The 20359-nt window shown below is 42.9% G+C and overlaps 1 protein-coding gene and 2 pseudogenes across 1 annotated transcript; all 3 read left to right on the top strand.

Annotated features, from left to right (window-relative positions):
- The first annotated feature begins 233 nt into the window (after positions 1–233).
- Positions 234–20359, top strand: part of LOC138332205 (uncharacterized protein DDB_G0284459-like) — a 44151-nt pseudogene continuing 24025 nt past the window's right edge.
- On the top strand, positions 3959–5214 carry LOC138330746 (tripartite motif-containing 13-like; annotated as a pseudogene).
- LOC138332206 (uncharacterized) lies at positions 5303–8099 on the top strand. The gene is made up of 2 exons (XM_069280207.1): positions 5303–5742; positions 6397–8099. Exons 1-2 carry the CDS (start codon positions 5409–5411, stop codon positions 6951–6953), a joined length of 891 nt encoding a protein of 296 aa, XP_069136308.1. The 5' UTR covers positions 5303–5408; the 3' UTR covers positions 6954–8099.

The raw sequence follows: 20359 nt of genomic DNA, 5'->3' as shown, positions 1-20359 counted from the left end.
TTAATTAAGTTTTGTCAAAATGCTGTAAACGTGTTTCTTTTTTAGAAGTAACATTTTGTCTAATACATCACGTATTCGCCTATGTAATACAATTGGAAAAAAAAATGATAACATTTTTTTTCAACCATCAAACACTTTTGAATCATTCGAATGTAAAATAGCTTCACCATACTTCCTTGATGAGAAGTTATATCCCTTTAATACATCACGTGACAGCACCTGACATTGCCATAGTTGAAAACGAAATAGGAAGTTGTACGTGCTTATACATCAAAGACTTTGACTGGTATTGGTATTTCCTAGGTAAGTATTAAAACTATTCGTTAAACATCTATTACAAATAATGAAGTTTGGCTCGTTTTGATAATTTTAAATACTATGAACGGTCGGGTACATAAAGTATGAACATTTCTTTCGGATCCTTAAGTACATTTAGTAAAAACGAAAGTACTTTTTAAGCTTTTGATTTATCAATTCTTAAAAACTTTTTCCATTCAAATTCACCTTGTCTCAATGCTGTATTCGGAATTGTCAACGATTATCCGCTTACTTAGTTTTTTATAAACTGTTTTAGTATTTTGATTTAAAAGCTTCATTCCAAACGTAATAATCTGCTTATATGTGTATAACTGACTGTAGATTGTTGTTGTCCAAAAGATTAACAGCTTCGCCAACTTAATTGGTAAAAAATCGTAATACTGAATTGCATTAATTAATAGAATCAATCATAAATGAACTCGTTAAATGACGAAATTCCATGACGTCCTTCAGTGTGCTTTCCCGTTCCGGATGACTGATTCTAAATTTTACCTTGGCAATATACGTAAGAGTTATTTCGAGCGGTAGGGTAGTTTACCCTAGGACAGCTTCATGTCAAATACAGATATGCATTAATGGATTTAGTTTAAAAATATCATATTTAAAAACAAGTTTTGCTTACGTATAATTACATCACATTTTTTCCACTTATTGTATCAACAGAATAAAAATATAATCGTGTAAATTCAGTTTTCATTTAGTAGATTGTTAAGCTAACTATCTCTCATCCTACACTAAATTCACTTCCTCGTACATTTCTCGGTTTATGTGGAAGGCCCAGATAGTTAATCAAGCGTCTGTGATATAAAAACACATCACCATATATAATAGTGTATAACTTACACTAGAGACCAACATTGTATAACATTCCATTGTAGTCTCGATGTAAATAGTGCATCTTTTTAACCCTGATGCAAACGATTAATATAATAGCTCGTTAATTACCCGTTAACCATGTCTGTAATTTATCGCATATAAGTATCGTGAAAGTCACGCACTTGGGTGATTTGAAAGTGACAGCAATAGAAATGACTGAAAAAGTATAGTTTTTATTATTGTTTTTATCTTTATTTGTACAGGTAATAATTTTTTCTTTCATCATTTATCAACAGCACCATATTATGATAATGTAGCTGAAAGTGACATATTTAATGATTTACATCTACCATTGTTTTATATGGTGTTATGTTGTATTATTTTCACAATTTATCTTTTTCTATAAAGATTTCATGTTATTTTACCTGATATGGACGCATTTAATCCATGATACTTTACATTATTTATACATCAACTTATATCTCCATATTTACTTTATACGGGTTACTTTTCCATTATATGGTTAATTTACAGAACAAATGCTATTTATCACATTACTATGGCTGAAAACTCTTACAAAGATGAATTCAGGTCTTGAATCAATGAATATGATTTTAGATTTTTTAATTCATTTTGTAAGTAACGAAGGCTACATTTGTGATACTTTTCCATTAATAAAAGAACAAAATCGTTTATTATATTTTTTTCAAATACAAGTGTATATAAATCTTAAATGAGTGTTCAATTTGATATGGAATTTTATGAAACGATAAAGAAAATAAAACAATTTTTGCGACCAAATTTGCGATGCGTTCATGCCTTAAGAAATGAAATATATGTTTTACTTCAATATTAGACCATGACAATCTAATCCATAATATTTAGTGGACATTTTTTAAGTGATGAAACTGAAGTTTAATTTTAACTCGGTTAAAAGCTGATCGTTGCGTGGCGGCGGAAAGTGATCATGCCGCTGGCTCTAGAAGATAATTAAAAATCATTATTATTAATAATACGTATTAAAATATATCATGACAATGCACTCATACACATGTACAAAAAATTAGATTACGAAGCGAGTATTCGCTGATATTTTAGCGTATGAAACTACTGAATGTATTATAACACTTCGTACATATATTCGCTTTATTTATAGTGATCGTGTGAAAGATATAATTTTTTTGCGTACAAGATTCTTGTATTAAAGTTGGTCAAAATGATACGTGATATCGAGTATTTAGTCGTATTAAGTTAGTTGATTTTATTTTGGACGAAAGAGAATCAGTTCTTTGCATCTAAGGACAATACAATTGATAGCGGTCAAACGCTTCGACGACGAAAGCAAAAGATGTGCAGACACTAAATTTTTGAATAATAGTCGCTGGGATTTACTTGGTGATAATCCGGGTAAATCAGGCACATTTGGGCCATTATTTTCAGACAAACATATTTACGAAATGAAACCATGACAACAAAATTCGAGTCTATCAATGAGGTGAATTTATTTTAATTTTAGTCTTTTTTGGTCGAAACATGTACATATTTGCAGTTACAAAATTGAAAGTCCGAAAAAATAAATTCATAAGGATCACAGTTAGTTTGTGACCTAATACGGAAAAAACATAATTGGAGTTTAAAAATAAACATGTATATCATTTAGTATTTTAGATACCAATATATTTTTCCGTATGAAAAGTCATGTTAACAAACTGTGTCTACTAATAGTGCTTTGTTTATAATGACGATGTGAATGAAAAACTATCTATTTCAAATGTAACAAACGATTACTACATAACTGCGGCTACAGTAACTATTTACATTAAATGCAACAAAAATCTTGATGGGATAACTGAATGTCATGGTTACTTCTGTTGATCAGGAATTATACGAAATATTTTCACGTCAATTTCATGTAATCATTTCGCCTGAAAAATTCTGATTTGAAACAATTCAATTTCAGGGCAAATTTACTTGCAACAAAATTCTATTTGTTTGAGATACCTCATTTTATTCTAAAAATATATCATAGTATTTTAAAATGAACCGAAATTGACCTGAATTTACCTGAGCATCTATGCCATGTGTTACGAGCTTGTCTATAAGGATTTTGATTTGGTGCAAAATATTAATTTGGCTAGTAAAATTGTCATTTGCGTATAAGACTAATATTTACTTCGATTTATATTCAAACTAGAAAGCTATAAGCATTTCAACATGTCGATTTGGAAAGTTATATAAAATTTTGTAACCGTTTTCAAGAGGATCGATTTTGAGTAAGTCTTTTCTAGAAATGAAGACAATGTGATGTGTCTTATTTGGCCATGGAAAATAATTAACAACCTTCATTTTCATTTGATCATTTTGATAGAGTTATATACTTTGTCACCAGAACAGTCGAATGGGTTAAGATAATTATTATTAAAATTACCTGGGATATCAACATTTAGTATTTAATATAGTTTTTCGAAAAAAATGATATATAAACAGTTTGGAGTGGATGTAGCATTTTTATGTGACATTATTATAATTCTGAATTCTCAAACTGTACATGGACGTAACTCGTAGTTACCTCTGATGTTTGTGTATAGCCTCATAACATTAAAAACTACATATATTGACATATGAATTTATAATGCATAATCTCGTGGAATTCCAAATTTTTAACTAACAATACGCCTTTCATATCAGTCAATCCTAAAACGACGCTACGGATTACCTCCATTTTTACGAGATCAATAATATCAACATTTTATAGGCCAATGAAACACGAATCCAATGCTCAGCATTTCTTATTTTATGTGAAATATTTTTCAGTTTGGGAGCCATGACATCACGAAAGAAAAAGGACTATACGAAACTGCTTTCCATCACAGAATGTGGGAATATGCGGCTTGGAACTTTGTGATCCTCGACGAATCGAGTGTGGCCATATCTTCTGCCTTAAATGTCTAGGTAAATGTATGATCAACACGCCATTTTGTCTGACATGCAAGCGACCGATGAATCCAAAATCAGGAAAGGTAGAAAACTATCCCGTTGCCGGGGAGATAGTACATCTACTGCAGTCTCTACAGAAGGTTGCCAGTTGTGGCCATATTAACTGATGAGGAAGATAAAACGAACGATGATGACAACGACGAAGACGAGGTTCAATATGACGAGGTTGATGATCGTAATCAACTTTCCAAAGCAAGAATCCAATGATGAGGTATGTGATATACACGGATATAAACTGGTCTCCGTTTGCTTGACTTGCGATGATGAATTAATTTGTTCAAACATGCAGTATCCATTCTTCACATGAGAAAACAGGAATTCTTGAACACACCAAACAACTAGAACGTCTTCTTGGTGAGCAAACCGATAAACTGTACAAACGAGCAAAAATTGATGAAGAGGCCGAGGGAAAGCTACAGGATATGATAGAAAAGGAAATCGAACAAAAGGAATCAATAAAAGATGAAATAGAGGAAGTCACTGAAGATCTGTTTGCTCAAATTCACATGAAGAAAGAAGAACTGCTCCAACCTGTCGAGACAAAAGCAGATGAAAATGTAAAAGTTCTGACTGAAAGACAGGAGCATATCAAAGACAGGTTATCTGAGTTTAGGCACATCAGACAAAAAATGGAAAAACTCTCTAATGATGGTACAACAGATTTCTGCAAAAAGGCGAAGCGGTTACTGAAGCAGACTAATATTGCTTTGCAGCAGGAAAACATACCCTTGCCAACATACCAACACGTTTCCTTCACGAAGAAACAACAACATTAGGGACGATTTGTCAAAACTTCAATTGGGGTACGTGAAGGAAGAAGAGTGTGATATGTATGAGGATTCCTCCGATTTCTGCGAATTTAGTCGGCCATCACCTCCGATAACACCCCCTCCCCTACCTAAACCGAAAATAAACATTGGATCAGAAGATAAAGATAGAGGTGGTGTGAATCCATATATAAACCACCTGACCCCTTTTGACGAAGATCCTCCAGTACTACCGCCTCGACGCCCTTTGTTCCGGAACGATTTTCCTGACTCAACTGAAGATCCATATGCTTCCGTTGATTCGGGCCTATTATGACATAAATTTTTACAACAGGAAAAGGAACAGAGATGCTATCCGCAGGTAAAACCAGTGCCATCGCCAAAAAGGTCTACTCTTTCAGCCTACAGAGGCCACTTCATCGGAATCAATGGCAACAGCACAAACGCCATCCCCAGCTAGAGTAAGGCCACCACTACCACCACCAGGATTCAACAGCGCCAGCAGCAGCGATGACACCACCACCACCATCATCATCATCACCACCGCCGCCATTATCTCCATTTTCAGGATCCTTTCGAAAATCCGTCTCGATTGCGACTGGCAATCGCTCGACTCCACAGAGGCTTATTCATCGCGTGTTTCTTCCGTTTCGGCCCTCCGGTTTCACAGTTGTCCGTGGGTTTCAGGGTATCTACTATGCTTTTGTCACGGATGACAATGATGTAAAACTCTTCAGGCAAAATGGAGTGTTTGACAAGGTAATCTCTGATTTGACCAAGCCGTTTGATGTTGCATGTCAACCACGCGGGAAAATATTGACACCAATATATATTACGGACGAAGGTAAGATTTTTGTACAGTACGAGGGTAACTGTGGACATATTCGCGAGTTTAAGTTCTCGATTCGCACGTGTAGACATATTGCAACGTTGTTAATTGCGCGATTAATACACAAAATGTTACGCGTAGAGTGACTTTGCGATAAAAAATTATATGCATAAATGTCCATTTATCGAAAAGTTAAAGTGAATAATCGGGCAAAGAAAACCAGTCTAAATGCGTTCATTGGCCTTCCAAAAGTTCTCACATATTAATACGACGGTCAAGTTCTGCTTAGTTTCCCAGTTCTGACCATTAGAATAAAGAAAAGTTGAAAGCAATGAAAACGAGGCTGTGTGGAAATGTAACACGGACATAAAATTCCCATACTTTAAATTAATTCTTCTTTGTACGCAGACAGATTTTGACGAGAGATTTTATTTTCCCATTTCACAAGAAATTATACTGGATACATTCACACCATTTTTACCGACTTTAGCCATCCTTGCCCGACTCTTCACTTTAACCATGTAAAGAAAGCTATACAACAAAAAATGTTTTGGTTAAGATTTTTGTAAGCTACAGCTTTATAGAAACATATTCATTGTTTTTTATAAATCAACATATCATAAATGTTATGAATTACAATTGAAAAACATGCCCAGGTTCTTATTACAGGAAAAGGAACCGGGGACGGCAGTATCAAAGTCTATACTTCCGAAGGACAGTTCCGTAAAGTCTTAATCAGAAAACTCCGGAAACCTCGAGGAATCTACGTATCACGAGTTGGACTGGTATACGTATGTGATGAGGCAAATATTCTGGTGTTGTGTCCGGATACAGGCAAAAAGAAGAGGGTCATCTCTAAAATTGGGATAGACCCTCTTTTTGTACTGCCATTATACGTCATGGTGAGCGCCACTGGGAAGATTCTGGTCTCCGATGTCGGTACGAGACAACTCAAGATCCACCATGAAACCTGGAAGTACACAGATAAGTTCCAACCTTTCGATGACGACGAGGAAGAGCTCTACATCAGTTTCTGCCCAGGGATGTGTTCAGAGGATTCTTCGTCTAATTACTATGTCGTTGACCGGGAGAGGAATGCGCTGTACAGGTTAGACAGTGGGGGTAGGTCACAGAAAATGGAACTACCGGATAAACCTAAAGGTCACGACGGCATACCAACAGCTGTTGCTTTTGACGCCGATACAGGGAACATCATCGTGTTTTAAAGGTGACATGTGTACAAATATAATGTGTATAAAATGACCCCGATATCAGTCAAAATCCTCTCCTTCAACACAGAAATGAAGCAGAAGACACAGGCAACGATTAGCTGCAAACAGCGAAAGTCCTCTGTCAGGATAATAGTGTATTGTATAAATACTGTTAAATACGTTATAATTGCGTATACAATATTTCTTGTGTTCGTAATGATACATAAATTGGAGATAAATGACTCCTACTAGCAATACTGCATTTATAGACTGTTGAAAACCTAAGATGGAAATTCGCCAAAATAACGTAGTTCACATTATTAAATTAGTTGTGAAATAAAACAAACATCAAACAACAGTAGTTATGTAAGGGTAAGGGGAAACAACTAACAGACAACAACACTAATTATGTAAAGGGTAAGGGAGACAACAGACAGACAACAACAGTAGCTATGTAAAGGGTAAGTGGAGACAACTGACAGACAACAACAGTAGTTATGTAAAGGGTAAGGGGAGACAACTGACAGACAACAACAACAGTAGTTATGTAAAGGGTAAGGGGAGACAACTGACAGACAACAACAGTAGTTATGTAAAGGGTAAGGGGAGACAACTGACAGACAACAACAGTAGTTATGTAAAGGGTAAGGGGAGACAACTGACAGACAACAACAGTAGTTATGTAAAGGGTAAGGGGAGACAACTGACAGATAACAGTAGTTATGTAAAGGGTAAGGGGAGACAACTGACAGATAACACTAGTTATGTAAAAGGTAAGGGGAGACAACTGACAGACAACAACAACAGTAGTTATGTAAAGGGTAAGGGGAGACAACTGACAGACAACAACAGTAGTTATGTAAAGGGTAAGGGGAGACAACTGACAGACAACAACAGTAGTTATGTAAAGGGTAAGGGGAGACAACTGACAGATAACAACAGTAGTTATGTAAAGGGTAAGGGGAGACAACTGACAGACAACAACAGTAGTTATGTAAAGGTTAAGGGGAGACAACTGACAGATAACAACAATAGTTATGTAAAGGGTAAGGGTAGACAACTGACAGACAACAACAGTATTTATGTAATGGATAGGGGGATACAATTGACAGACAACAACAGCAGTTATGTAAAGGGTAAGGGGAGACAACTGACAGACAACAACAGGGTAGTACAGGGGAAACAACTGACGATCCTAATCAGTATTGGGTTTGAGTACAGGGGAGACAACAGATTCCTGTCAGTATCAGGTGAGTACAGGGGAAAACAACTGATCCTATCAGTATTGGGTGAGTACAGGGGAGGAACAACTGATCCTGTCAGTATTGGGTGAGTACAGGGGGAAACAAACTGATCCTGTCAGTATTGAGGTGAGTACAGGGGAGACAACCGATCCCTGTCAGTATTGGGTGAGTACAGGGGATACAACTGATCCTGTCAGTATTGGGTTAGGTACAGGGGATACAACTGATATCCTGTCAGTATTGGATGTGTACAACTGACAACGATTCCTGTCAGTATTGGGCGAGTACAGGGGTGCAACTGATTCCTGTCAGTATTGGGTGAGTACAGGGGAGACAACTGATCCTGTCAGTATTGGGGTGAGTACAGGGGATACAACTGATCCTACCAGTATTGGATGAGTACAGGGGAGACAACTGATTCCTGTCAGTATTGGGGTGAGTACAGGGGATACAACTGATTCCTGTCAGTATTGGGTGAGTACAGGGGAGACAATGATGATCCTGTCAGTATTGGGTGAGTACAGGGGAAACAACTGATTCCTGTCAGTATTGGGTGAGTACAGGGGAGACAACTGATCCTATCAGTATTTGGGGAGTGAGTACAGGGGAGTACAACTGATCCTGTCAGTATTGGGTGAGTACAGGGGAGACAACTGATCGCTGTCAGTATTGGGTGAGTACAGGGGAAACAACTGATTCCTGTCAGTATTGGGTGAGTACAGGGGAGACAACTGATCCTGTCAGTATTGGGTGAGTACAGGGGAGACAACTGATCCTGTCAGTATTGGGTGAGTACAGGGGAAACAACTGATCCTATCAGTATTGGGTGAGTACAGGGGAGACAACTGATTCCTGTCAGTATTGGGTGAGTACAGGGGAGACAACTGATCCTATCAGTATTGGGTGAGTACAGGGGATGGACAACTGATCCTGTCAGTATTGGGTGAGTACAGGGGAGACAACTGATCCTGTCAGTATTGGGTGAGTACAGGGGAGACAACTGATCCTGTCAGTATTGGGTTGAGTACAGGGGAGACAACTGATTCCTGTCAGTATTGGATGAGTACAGGGGAGACAACTGATCCCTGTCAGTATTGGGTGAGTACAGGGGAGACAACTGATCCTATCAGTATTGGGTTAGTACAGGGGATACAACTGATCCTGTCAGTATTTGGGTGAGTACAGGGGAGACAACTGATCCTGTCAGTATTGGGTGAGTACAGGGGAGACAACTGATCCTGTCAGTATTGGGTGAGTACAGGGGAGAACAACTGATCCTGTCAGTATTGGGTGAGTACAGGGGAGACAACTGATCCTGTCAGTATTGGGTGAGTACAGGGGATACAACTGATCCTGTCAGTATTGGGTGAGTACAGGGGAGACAACTGATCCTGTCAGTATTGGGTGAGTACAGGGGAGACAACTGATTCCTGTCAGTATTGGGTGAGTACAGGGGAGACAACTGATCCTATCAGTATTGGGTGAGTACAGGGGAGACAACTGATCCTGTCAGTATTGGGTGAGTACAGGGGAGACAACTGATCCTGTCAGTATTGGGTGAGTACAGGGGAAACAACTGATCCTGTCAGTATTGGGTGAGTACAGGGGAGACAACTGATTCCTGTCAGTATTGGGTGAGTACAGGGGAGACAACTGATCCTGTCAGTATTGGGTGAGTACAGGGGAGACAACTGATCCTGTCAGTATTGGGTGAGTACAGGGGAGACAACTGATCCTGTCAGTATTGGATGAGTACAGGGGAGACAACTGATCCTGTCAGTATTGGGTGAGTACAGGGGAGACAACTGATTCCTGTCAGTATTGGGTGAGTACAGGGGAGACAACTGATTCCTGTCAGTATTGGGTGAGTACAGGGGAAACAACTGATTCCTGTCAGTATTGGGTGAGTACAGGGGAGACAACTGATCCTGTCAGTATTGGGTGAGTACAGGGGATACAACTGATTCCTGTCAGTATTGGGTGAGTACAGGGGAGACAACTGATCCTGTCAGTATTGGGTGAGTACAGGGGAGACAACTGATCCTGTCAGTATTGGGTGAGTACAGGGGATACAACTGATCCTATCAGTATTGGGTGAGTACAGGGGAGACAACTGATCCTGTCAGTATTGGGTGAGTACAGGGGAGACAACTGATCCTATCAGTATTGGGTGAGTACAGGGGAGACAACTGATTCCTGTCAGTATTGGGTGAGTACAGGGGAGACAACTGATCCTGTCAGTATTGGGTGAGTACAGGGGAGACAACTGATTCCTGTCAGTATTGGGTGAGTACAGGGGAGACAACTGATCCTGTCAGTATTGGGTGAGTACAGGGGAGACAACTGATCCTATCATGTCAGTATTGGGGGGATATACTGTGAGTACAGGGGAGACAACCGATTCCTGTCAGTATTGGGTGAGTACAGGGGATACAACTGATCCTATCAGTATTGGGTTAGTACAGGGGATACAACTGATATTGTCAGTATTGGGTGAGTACAGGGGAGACAACTGATCCTGTCAGTATTGGGTGAGTACAGGGGAGACAACTGATCCTGTCAGTATTTGGTGAGTACAGGGGATACAACTGATCCTGTCAGTATTGGGTGAGTACAGGGGAGACAACTGATCCTGTCAGTATTGGGTGAGTACAGGGGATACAACTGATCCTGTCAGTATTGGGTGAGTACAGGGGAGACAACTGATCCTGTCAGTATTGGGTGAGTACAGGGGAGACAACTGATTCCTGTCAGTATTGGGTGAGTACAGGGGAGACAACTGATTCCTGTCAGTATTGGGTGAGTACAGGGGAGACAACTGATTCCTGTCAGTATTGGGTGAGTACAGGGGAGACAACTGATCCTATCAGTATTGGGTGAGTACAGGGGAGACAACTGATTCCTGTCAGTATTGGATGAGTACAGGGGATACAACTGATTCCTGTCAGTATTGGGTGAGTACAGGGGAGACAACTGATTCCTGTCAGTATTGGGTGAGTACAGGGGAGACAACTGATCCTGTCAGTATTGGGTGAGTACAGGGGAGACAACTGATTCCTGTCAGTATTGGGTGAGTACAGGGGATACAACTGATCCTGTCAGTATTGGGTGAGTACAGGGGAGACAACTGATCCTGTCAGTATTGGGTGAGTACAGGGGAGACAACCGATTCCTGTCAGTATTGGATGAGTACAAGGGAGACAACTGATTCCTGTCAGTATTGGATGAGTACAGGGGAGACAACTGATCCTGTCAGTATTTGGTGAGTACAGGGGAAACAACTGATCCTGTCAGTATTGAGTGAGTACAGGGGAGACAACTGTTCCTGTCAGTATTTGGTGAGTACAGGGGAGACAACTGATCCTGTCAGTATTGGGTGAGTACAGGGGAGACAACAGATTCCTGTCAGTATCAGGTGAGTACAGGGGAAACAACTGATCCTATCAGTATTGGGTGAGTACAGGGGAGACAACTGATTCCTGTCAGTATTGGGTGAGTACAGGGGAAACAACTGATCCTATCAGTATTGGGTGAGTACAGGGGAGACAACTGATCCTGTCAGTATTGTGTGAGTACAGGGGAGACAACTGATCCTGTCAGTATTGGGTGAGTACAGGGGATACAACTGATCCTGTCAGTATTGGGTGAGTACAGGGGAGACAACTGATCCTGTCAGTATTGGGTGAGTACAGGGGAGACAACTGATTCCTGTCAGTATTGGGTGAGTACAGGGGAGACAACTGATCCTGTCAGTATTGGGCGAGTACAGGGGATACAACTGTTCCTGTCAGTATTGGGTGAGTACAGGGGAGACAACTGATCCTATCAGTATTGGGTGAGTACAAGGGATACAACTGATCTTGTCAGTTTTGTGTGAGTACAGGGGAGACAACTGATCCTGTCAGTATTGGGTGAGTACAGGGGATACAACTGATCCTGTCAGTATTGGGTGAGTACAGGGGATACAACTGATCCTGTCAGTATTGGGTGAGTACAGGGGAGACAACTGATTCCTGTCAGTATTGGGTGAGTACAGGGGAGACAACTGATTCCTGTCAGTATTGGGTGAGTACAGGGGAGACAACTGATCCTGTCAGTATTGGGTGAGTACAGGGGAGACCAACTGATCCTGTCAGTATTGGCGTGTGTACAGGAGACAACGGTGATCCTGTCAGTATTGGAGTGAGTACAGGGGAGACAACTGATCCTGTCAGTATTGGGTGAGTACAGGGGAGACAACTGATTCCTGTCAGTATTGGGTGAGTACAGGGGAGACAACTGATTCCTGTCAGTATTGGGTGAGTACAGGGGAGACAACTGATCCTGTCAGTATTGGGTGAGTACAGGGGAGACAACTGATCCTGTCAGTATTGGGTGAGTACAGGGGAGACAACTGATTCCTGTCAGTATTGGATGAGTACAGGGGAGACAACTGATCCTATCAGTATTGGGTGAGTACAGGGATACAACTGATCCTGTCAGTATTGGGGTGAGTACAGGGGAGACAACTGATCCTGTCAGTATTGGTGAGTACAGGGGATACAACTGATTCCTGTCAGTATTGGGTGAGTACAGGGGAGACAACTGATTCCTGTCAGTATTGGGTGAGTACAGGGGAGACAACTGATCCTATCAGTATTGGGTGAGTACAGGGGATACAACTGATATTGTCAGTATTGGGTGAGTACAGGGGAGACAACTGATCCTGTCACTGTCAGTATTGGGTGAGTACAGGGGAGACAACTGATCCTGTCAGTATTGGGTGAGTACAGGGGAGACAACTGATTCCTGTCAGTATTGGGTGAGTACAGGGGAGACAACTGATCCTATCAGTATTGGGTGAGTACAGGGGAGACAACTGATTCCTGTCAGTATTGGTGAGTACAGGGGAGACAACTGATCCTGTCAGTATTTGGGTGAGGTACAGAGGATACAACTGATCCTGTCAGTATTGGATGAGTACCGTGGAGACAACTGATTCCTGTCAGTATTGGATGAGTACAGGGGATACAACCGATTCCTGTCAGTATTGGATGAGTACAGGGGAAACAACTGATTCCTGTCAGTATTTGGTGAGTACAGGGGAGACAACTGATCCTGTCAGTATTGGGTGAGTACAGGGGAGACAACTGATCCTGTCAGTATTGGGTGAGTACAGGGGAGACAACTGATCCTGTCAGTATTGGGTGAGTACAGGGGAGACAACTGATCCTGTCAGTATTGGGTGAGTACAGGGGAGACAACTGATCCTGTCAGTATTGGGTGAGTACAGGGGAGACAACTGATTCCTGTCAGTATTGGGTGAGTACAGGGGAGACAACTGATCCTGTCAGTATTGGGTGAGTACAGGGGAGACAACTGATTCCTGTCAGTATTGGGTGAGTACAGGGGAGACAACTGATCCTGTCAGTATTGGGTGAGTACAGGGGAGACAACTGATCCTGTCAGTATTGGGTGAGTACAGGGGAGACAACTGATCCTGTCAGTATTGGGTGAGTACAGGGGAGACAACTGATCCTGTCAGTATTGGGTGAGTACAGGGGAGACAACTGATCCTGTCAGTATTGGGTGAGTACAGGGGAGACAAACTGATCCTGTCAGTATTGGGTGAGTACAGGGGAGACAACTGATCCTGTCAGTATTGGGTGAGTACAGGGGAGACAACTGATTCCTGTCAGTATTGGGTGAGTACAGGGGATACAACTGATCCTATCAGTATTGGATGAGTACAGGGGAGACAACTGATTCCTATCAGTATCAGGTGAGTACAGGGGAAACAACTGATCCTGTCAGTTTTGTGTGAGTACAGGAGAGACAACTGATCCTGTCAGTATTGGGTGAGTACAGGGGATACAACTGATCCTGTCAGTATTGGGTGAGTACAGGGGAGACAACTGATCCTGTCAGTATTGGGTGAGTACAGGGGAGACAACTGATCATGTCAGTATTGGCTGAGTACAGGGGATACAACTGATCCTATCAGTATTGGATGAGTACAGGGGAGACAACTGATTCCTGTCAGTATCAGGTGAGTACAGGGGAAACAACTGATTCCTGTCAGTATTGGGTGAGTACAGGGGAGACAACTGATCCTATCAGTATTGGATGAGTATAGGGGAGACAACTGATCATGTCAGTATTGGCTGAGTACAGGGGATACAACTGATCCTATCAGTATTGGATGAGTACAGGGGAGACAACTGATTCCTGTCAGTATCAGGTGAGTACAGGGGAAACAACTGATCCTGTCAGTATTGGGTGAGTACAGGGGAGACAACTGATCCTGTCAGTATTGGGTGAGTACAGGGGAGACAACTGATTCCTGTCAGTATTGGGTGAGTACAGGGGATACAACTGATCCTATCAGTATTGGGTGAGTACAGGGGAGACAACTGATTCCTGTCAGTATTGGGCGAGTACAGGGGATACAACTGTTCCTGTCAGTATTGGGTGAGTACAGGGGAGACAACTGATCCTATCAGTATTGGGTGAGTACAAGGGATATACAACTGATCTTGTCAGTTTTGTGTGAGTACAGGGGAGACAACTGATCCTATCAGTATTGGGTGAGTACAGGGGATACAACTGATCCTGTCAGTATTGGGTGAGTACAGGGGAGACAACTGATTCCTGTCAGTATTGGTGAGTACAGGGGATACAACTGATCCTGTCAGTATTGGGTGAGTATTGGGGAACAACTGATCCTACAGTATTGGGAGACAACTGATTCCTGTCAGTATTGGGTGAGTACAAGGGAGACAACTGATTCCTGTCAGTATTTGGTGAGTACAGGGGATAACAACTGATCATGTCAGTATTGGGTGAGTACAGGGGAGACAACTGATCCTGTCACTCAGTATTGGGTGAGTACAGGGGAGACAACTGATCCTGTCAGTATTTGGTGAGTACAGGGGAGACAACTGATCCTGTCAGTATTGGGTGAGTACAGGGGAGACAACTGATCCTGTCAGTATTGGGTGAGTACAGGGGAGACAACTGATCCTGTCAGTATTGGGTGAGTACAGGGGAGACAACTGATCCTGTCAGTATTGGGTGAGTACAGGGGAGACAACTGATTCCTGTCAGTATTGGGTGAGTACAGGGGAGACAACTGATCCTATCAGTATTGGGTGAGTACAGGGGAGACAACTGATTCCTGTCAGTATTGGGTGAGTACAGGGGATACAACTGATCCTGTCAGTATTGGGTGAGTACAGGGGAGACAACTGATCTTGTCAGTATTGGGTGAGTACAGGGGAGACAACTGATCCTGTCAGTATTGGGTGAGTACAGGGGAGACAAATGATCCTGTCAGTATTGGGTGAGTACAGGGGAGATACAACTGATCCTATCAGTATTGGGTGAGTACAGGGGAGACAACTGATATCCTGTCAGTATTGGGTGAGTACAGGGGATACAACTGATCCTGTCAGTATTGGGTGAGTACAGGGGAGACAACTGATCCTGTCAGTATTGGGTGAGTACAGGGGAAACAACTGATCCTATCAGTATTGGGTGAGTACAGGGGAGACAACAGATTCCTGTCAGTATCAGGTGAGTACAGGGGATACAACTGATCCTATCAGTATTGGGTGAGTACAGGGGAGACAACTGATCCTGTCAGTATTGGGTGAGTACAGGGGAGACAACTGATCCTGTCAGTATTGGGTGAGTACAGGGGAGACAACAACTGATCCTGTCAGTATTGGGTGAGTACAGGGGAAACAACTGATCCTATCAGTATTGGGTGAGTACAGGGGAGACAACTGATTCCTGTCAGTATTGGGTGAGTACAGGGGAGACAACTGATCCTGTCAGTATTGGGTGAGTACAGGGGAGACAACTGATCCTATCAGTATTGGGTGAGTACAGGGGAGACAACTGATTCCTGTCAGTATTGGGTGAGTACAGGGGAGACAACTGATCCTATCAGTATTGGGTGAGTACAGGGGAGACAACTGATCCTGTCAGTATTGGGTGAGTACAGGGGATACAACTGATCCTGTCAGTATTGGGTGAGTACAGGGGAGACAACTGATCCTGTCAGTATTGGGTGAGTACAGGGGATACAACTGATCCTGTCAGTATTGGGTGAGTACAGGGGAGACAACTGATCCTATCAGTATTGGGTGAGTACAGGGGAGACAACTGATTCCTGTCAGTATTGGGTGAGTACAGGGGAGACAACTGATCCTGTCAGTATTGGGTGAGTACAGGGGAGACAACTGATCCTATCAGTATTGGGCGAGTACAGGGGATACAACTGTTCCTGTCAGTATTGGGTGAGTACAGGGGAGACAACTGATCCTATCAGTATTGGGTGAGTACAAGGGATACAACTGATCTTGTCAGTTTTGTGTGAGTACAGGGGAGACAACTGATCCTGTCAGTATTGGGTGAGTACAGGGGAGACAACTGATTCCTGTCAGTATTGGGTGAGTACAGGGGATACAACTGATCCTGTCAGTATTGGGTGAGTACAGGGGAGACAACTGATCCTGTCAGTATTGGGTGAGTACAGGGGAGACAACTGATCCTGTCAGTATTGGGTGAGTACAGGGGAGACAACTGATCCTGTCAGTATTGGGTGAGTACAGGGGATACAACTGATCCTGTCAGTATTGGGTGAGTACAGGGGATACAACTGATCCTGTCAGTATTGGGTGAGTACAGGGGAGACAACTGATCCTGTCAGTATTGGGTGAGTACAGGGGAGACAACTGATCCTGTCAGTATTGGATGAGTATAGGGGAGACAACTGATCATGTCAGTATTGGCTGAGTACAGGGGATACAACTGATCCTGTCAGTATTGGGTGAGTACAGGGGAGACAACTGATTCCTGTCAGTATCAGGTGAGTACAGGGGAGACAACTGATCCTGTCAGTATTGGGTGAGTACAGGGGAGACAACTGATCCTGTCAGTATTGGGTGAGTACAGGGGATACAAACTGATCCTGGTACAGTATTGGGTGAGTACAGGGGAGACAACTGATCCTGTCAGTATTGGGTGAGTACAGGGGATACAACTGATCCTGTCAGTATTGGGTGAGTACAGGGGAGACAACTGATCCTGTCAGTATTGGGTGAGTACAGGGGAGACAACTGATCCTGTCAGTATTGGGTGAGTACAGGGGAGACAACTGATCCTGTCAGTTATTGGGTGAGTACAGGGGAGACAACTGATCCTGTCAGTATTGGGTGAGTACAGGGGAGACAACTGATTCCTGTCAGTATTGGGTGAGTACAGGGGAGACAACTGATCCTGTCAGTATTGGGTGAGTACAGGGGAGACAACTGATTCCTGTCAGTATTGGGTGAGTACAGGGGAGACAACTGATTCCTGTCAGTATTGGGTGAGTACAGGGGAGACAACTGATCCTGTCAGTATTGGGTGAGTACAGGGGAGACAACTGATCCTATCAGTATTGGGTGAGTACAGGGGAGACAAACTGATCCTGTCAGTATTGGGTGAGTACAGGGGAGACAACTGATCCTGTCAGTATTGGGTGAGTACAGGGGAGACAACTGATTCCTGTCAGTATTGGGTGAGTACAGGGGAGACAACTGATTCCTGTCAGTATTGGGTGAGTACAGGGGAGACAACTGATCCTGTCAGTATTGGGTGAGTACAGGGGAGACAACTGATCCTGTCAGTATTGGATGAGTACAGGGGAACAACTGATTCTGTCAGTATTGGGTGAGTACAGGGGAGACAACTGATCCTGTCAGTATTGGGTGAGTACAGGGGAGACAACTGATCCTGTCAGTATTGGGTGAGTACAGGGGAGACAACTGATCCTGTCAGTATTGGATGAGTACAGGGGAGACAACTGATCCTGTCAGTATTGGGTGAGTACAGGGGATACAACTGTTCCTGTCAGTATTGGGTGAGTACAGGGGAGACAACTGATCCTATCAGTATTGGGTGAGTACAGGGGATACAACTGATTCCTGTCAGTATTGGGTGAGTACAGGGGAGACAACTGATTCCTGTCAGTATTGGGTGAGTACAGGGGAAACAACTGATCCTATCAGTATTGGGTGAGTACAGGGGAGACAACTGATCCTGTCAGTATTGGGTGAGTACAGGGGAGACAACTGATCCTATCAGTATTGGGTGAGTACAGGGGAGACAACTGATCCTGTCAGTATTGGGTGAGTACAGGGGAGACAACTGATTCCTGTCAGTATTGGGTGAGTACAGGGGAGACAACTGATCCTGTCAGTATTGGGTGAGTACAGGGGATACAACTGATCTTGTCAGTATTGGGTGAGTACAGGGGAGACAACTGATCCTATCAGTATTGGGTGAGTACAGGGGATACAACTGATCCTGTCAGTATTGGGTGAGTACAGGGGAGACAACTGATTCCTGTCAGTATTGGGTGAGTACAGGGGAGACAACTGATCCTGTCAGTATTGGGTGAGTACAGGGGATACAACTGATCCTGTCAGTATTGGGTGAGTACAGGGGAGACAACTGATCCTGTCAGTATTGGGTGAGTACAGGGGAGACAACTGATTCCTGTCAGTATTGGGTGAGTACAGGGGAGACAACTGATCCTATCAGTATTGGGTGAGTACAGGGGAAACAACTGATTCCTGTCAGTATTGGGTGAGTACAGGGGAGACAACTGATCCTATCAGTATTGGGTGAGTACAGGGGAAACAACTGATTCCTGTCAGTATTGGGTGAGTACAGGGGAGACAACTGATCCTATCAGTATTGGGTGAGTACAGGGGAGACAACTGATCCTGTCAGTATTGGGTGAGTACAGGGGAAACAACTGATCCTGTCAGTATTGGGTGAGTACAGGGGAGACAACTGATCCTATCAGTATTGGGTGAGTACAGGGGAGACAACTGATTCCTGTCAGTATTGGGTGAGTACAGGGGAGACAACTGATCCTATCAGTATTGGGTGAGTACAGGGGAGACAACTGATCCTGTCAGTATTGGGTGAGTACAGGGGAGACAACTGATTCCTGTCAGTATTGGGTGAGTACAGGGGATACAACTGATCCTATCAGTATTGGGTGAGTACAGGGGATACAACTGATATTGTCAGTATTGGGTGAGTACAGGGGAGACAACTGATCCTGTCAGTATTGGGTGAGTACAGGGGATACAACTGATCCTGTCAGTATTGGGTGAGTACAGGGGAGACAACTGATCCTGTCAGTATTGGGTGAGTACAGGGGAGACAACTGATCCTGTCAGTATTGGGTGAGTACAGGGGAGACAACTGATCCTGTCAGTATTGGGTGAGTACAGGGGATACAACTGATTCCTGTCAGTATTGGGTGAGTACAGGGGAGACAACTGATCCTGTCAGTATTGGGTGAGTACAGGGGATACAACTGATTCCTGTCAGTATTGGGTGAGTACAGGGGAGACAACTGATCCTGTCAGTATTGGGTGAGTACAGGGGAGACAACTGATCCTGTCAGTATTGGTGAGTACAGGGGAGACAACTGATCCTGTCAGTATTGGGTGAGTACAGGGGAGACAACTGATCCTGTCAGTATTGGGTGAGTACAGGGGAGACAACTGATTCCTGTCAGTATTGGGTGAGTACAGGGGAGACAACTGATCCTATCAGTATTGGGTGAGTACAGGGGAGACAACTGATTCCTGTCAGTATTGGGTGAGTACAGGGGAGACAACTGATCCTGTCAGTATTGGGTGAGTACAGGGGAGACAACTGATTCCTGTCAGTATCAGGTGAGTACAGGGAAAACAACTGATCCTATCAGTATTGGGTGAGTACAGGGGAGACAACAGATTCCTGTCAGTATTGGGTGAGTACAGGGGATACAACTGATCCTATCAGTATTGGGTTAGTACAGGGGAGACAACTGATTCCTGTCAGTATTGGGTGAGTACAGGGGAAACAACTGATCCTATCAGTATTGGGTGAGTACAGGGGAGACAACTGATCCTGTCAGTATTGGGTGAGTACAGGGGATACAACTGATCCTGTCAGTATTGGGTGAGTACAGGGGAAACAACTGATCCTATCAGTATTGGATGAGTACAGGGGAGACAACCGATTCCTGTCAGTATTGGGTGAGTACAGGGGATACAACTGATCCTATCAGTATTGGGTTAGTACAGGGGATACAACTGATATTGTCAGTATTGGGTGAGTACAGGGGAGACAACTGATTCCTGT

Source organism: Argopecten irradians, chromosome 9 (assembly GCF_041381155.1).
Source record: "Argopecten irradians isolate NY chromosome 9, Ai_NY, whole genome shotgun sequence".
Taxonomy (NCBI): domain Eukaryota; kingdom Metazoa; phylum Mollusca; class Bivalvia; order Pectinida; family Pectinidae; genus Argopecten; species Argopecten irradians.
This window is presented reverse-complemented; position numbering and strand designations above follow the sequence as displayed.

Bases quoted from the DNA above. Each gene is read 5' to 3' on its own strand.
- LOC138332206 (XM_069280207.1), top strand. From the start codon at position 5,409: ATGACACCACCACCACCATCATCATCATCACCACCGCCGCCATTATCT. The intron at 5,743-6,396 runs GTAAGATTTTTG...TTCTTATTACAG, and splicing joins AATATATATTACGGACGAAG to GAAAAGGAACCGGGGACGGC.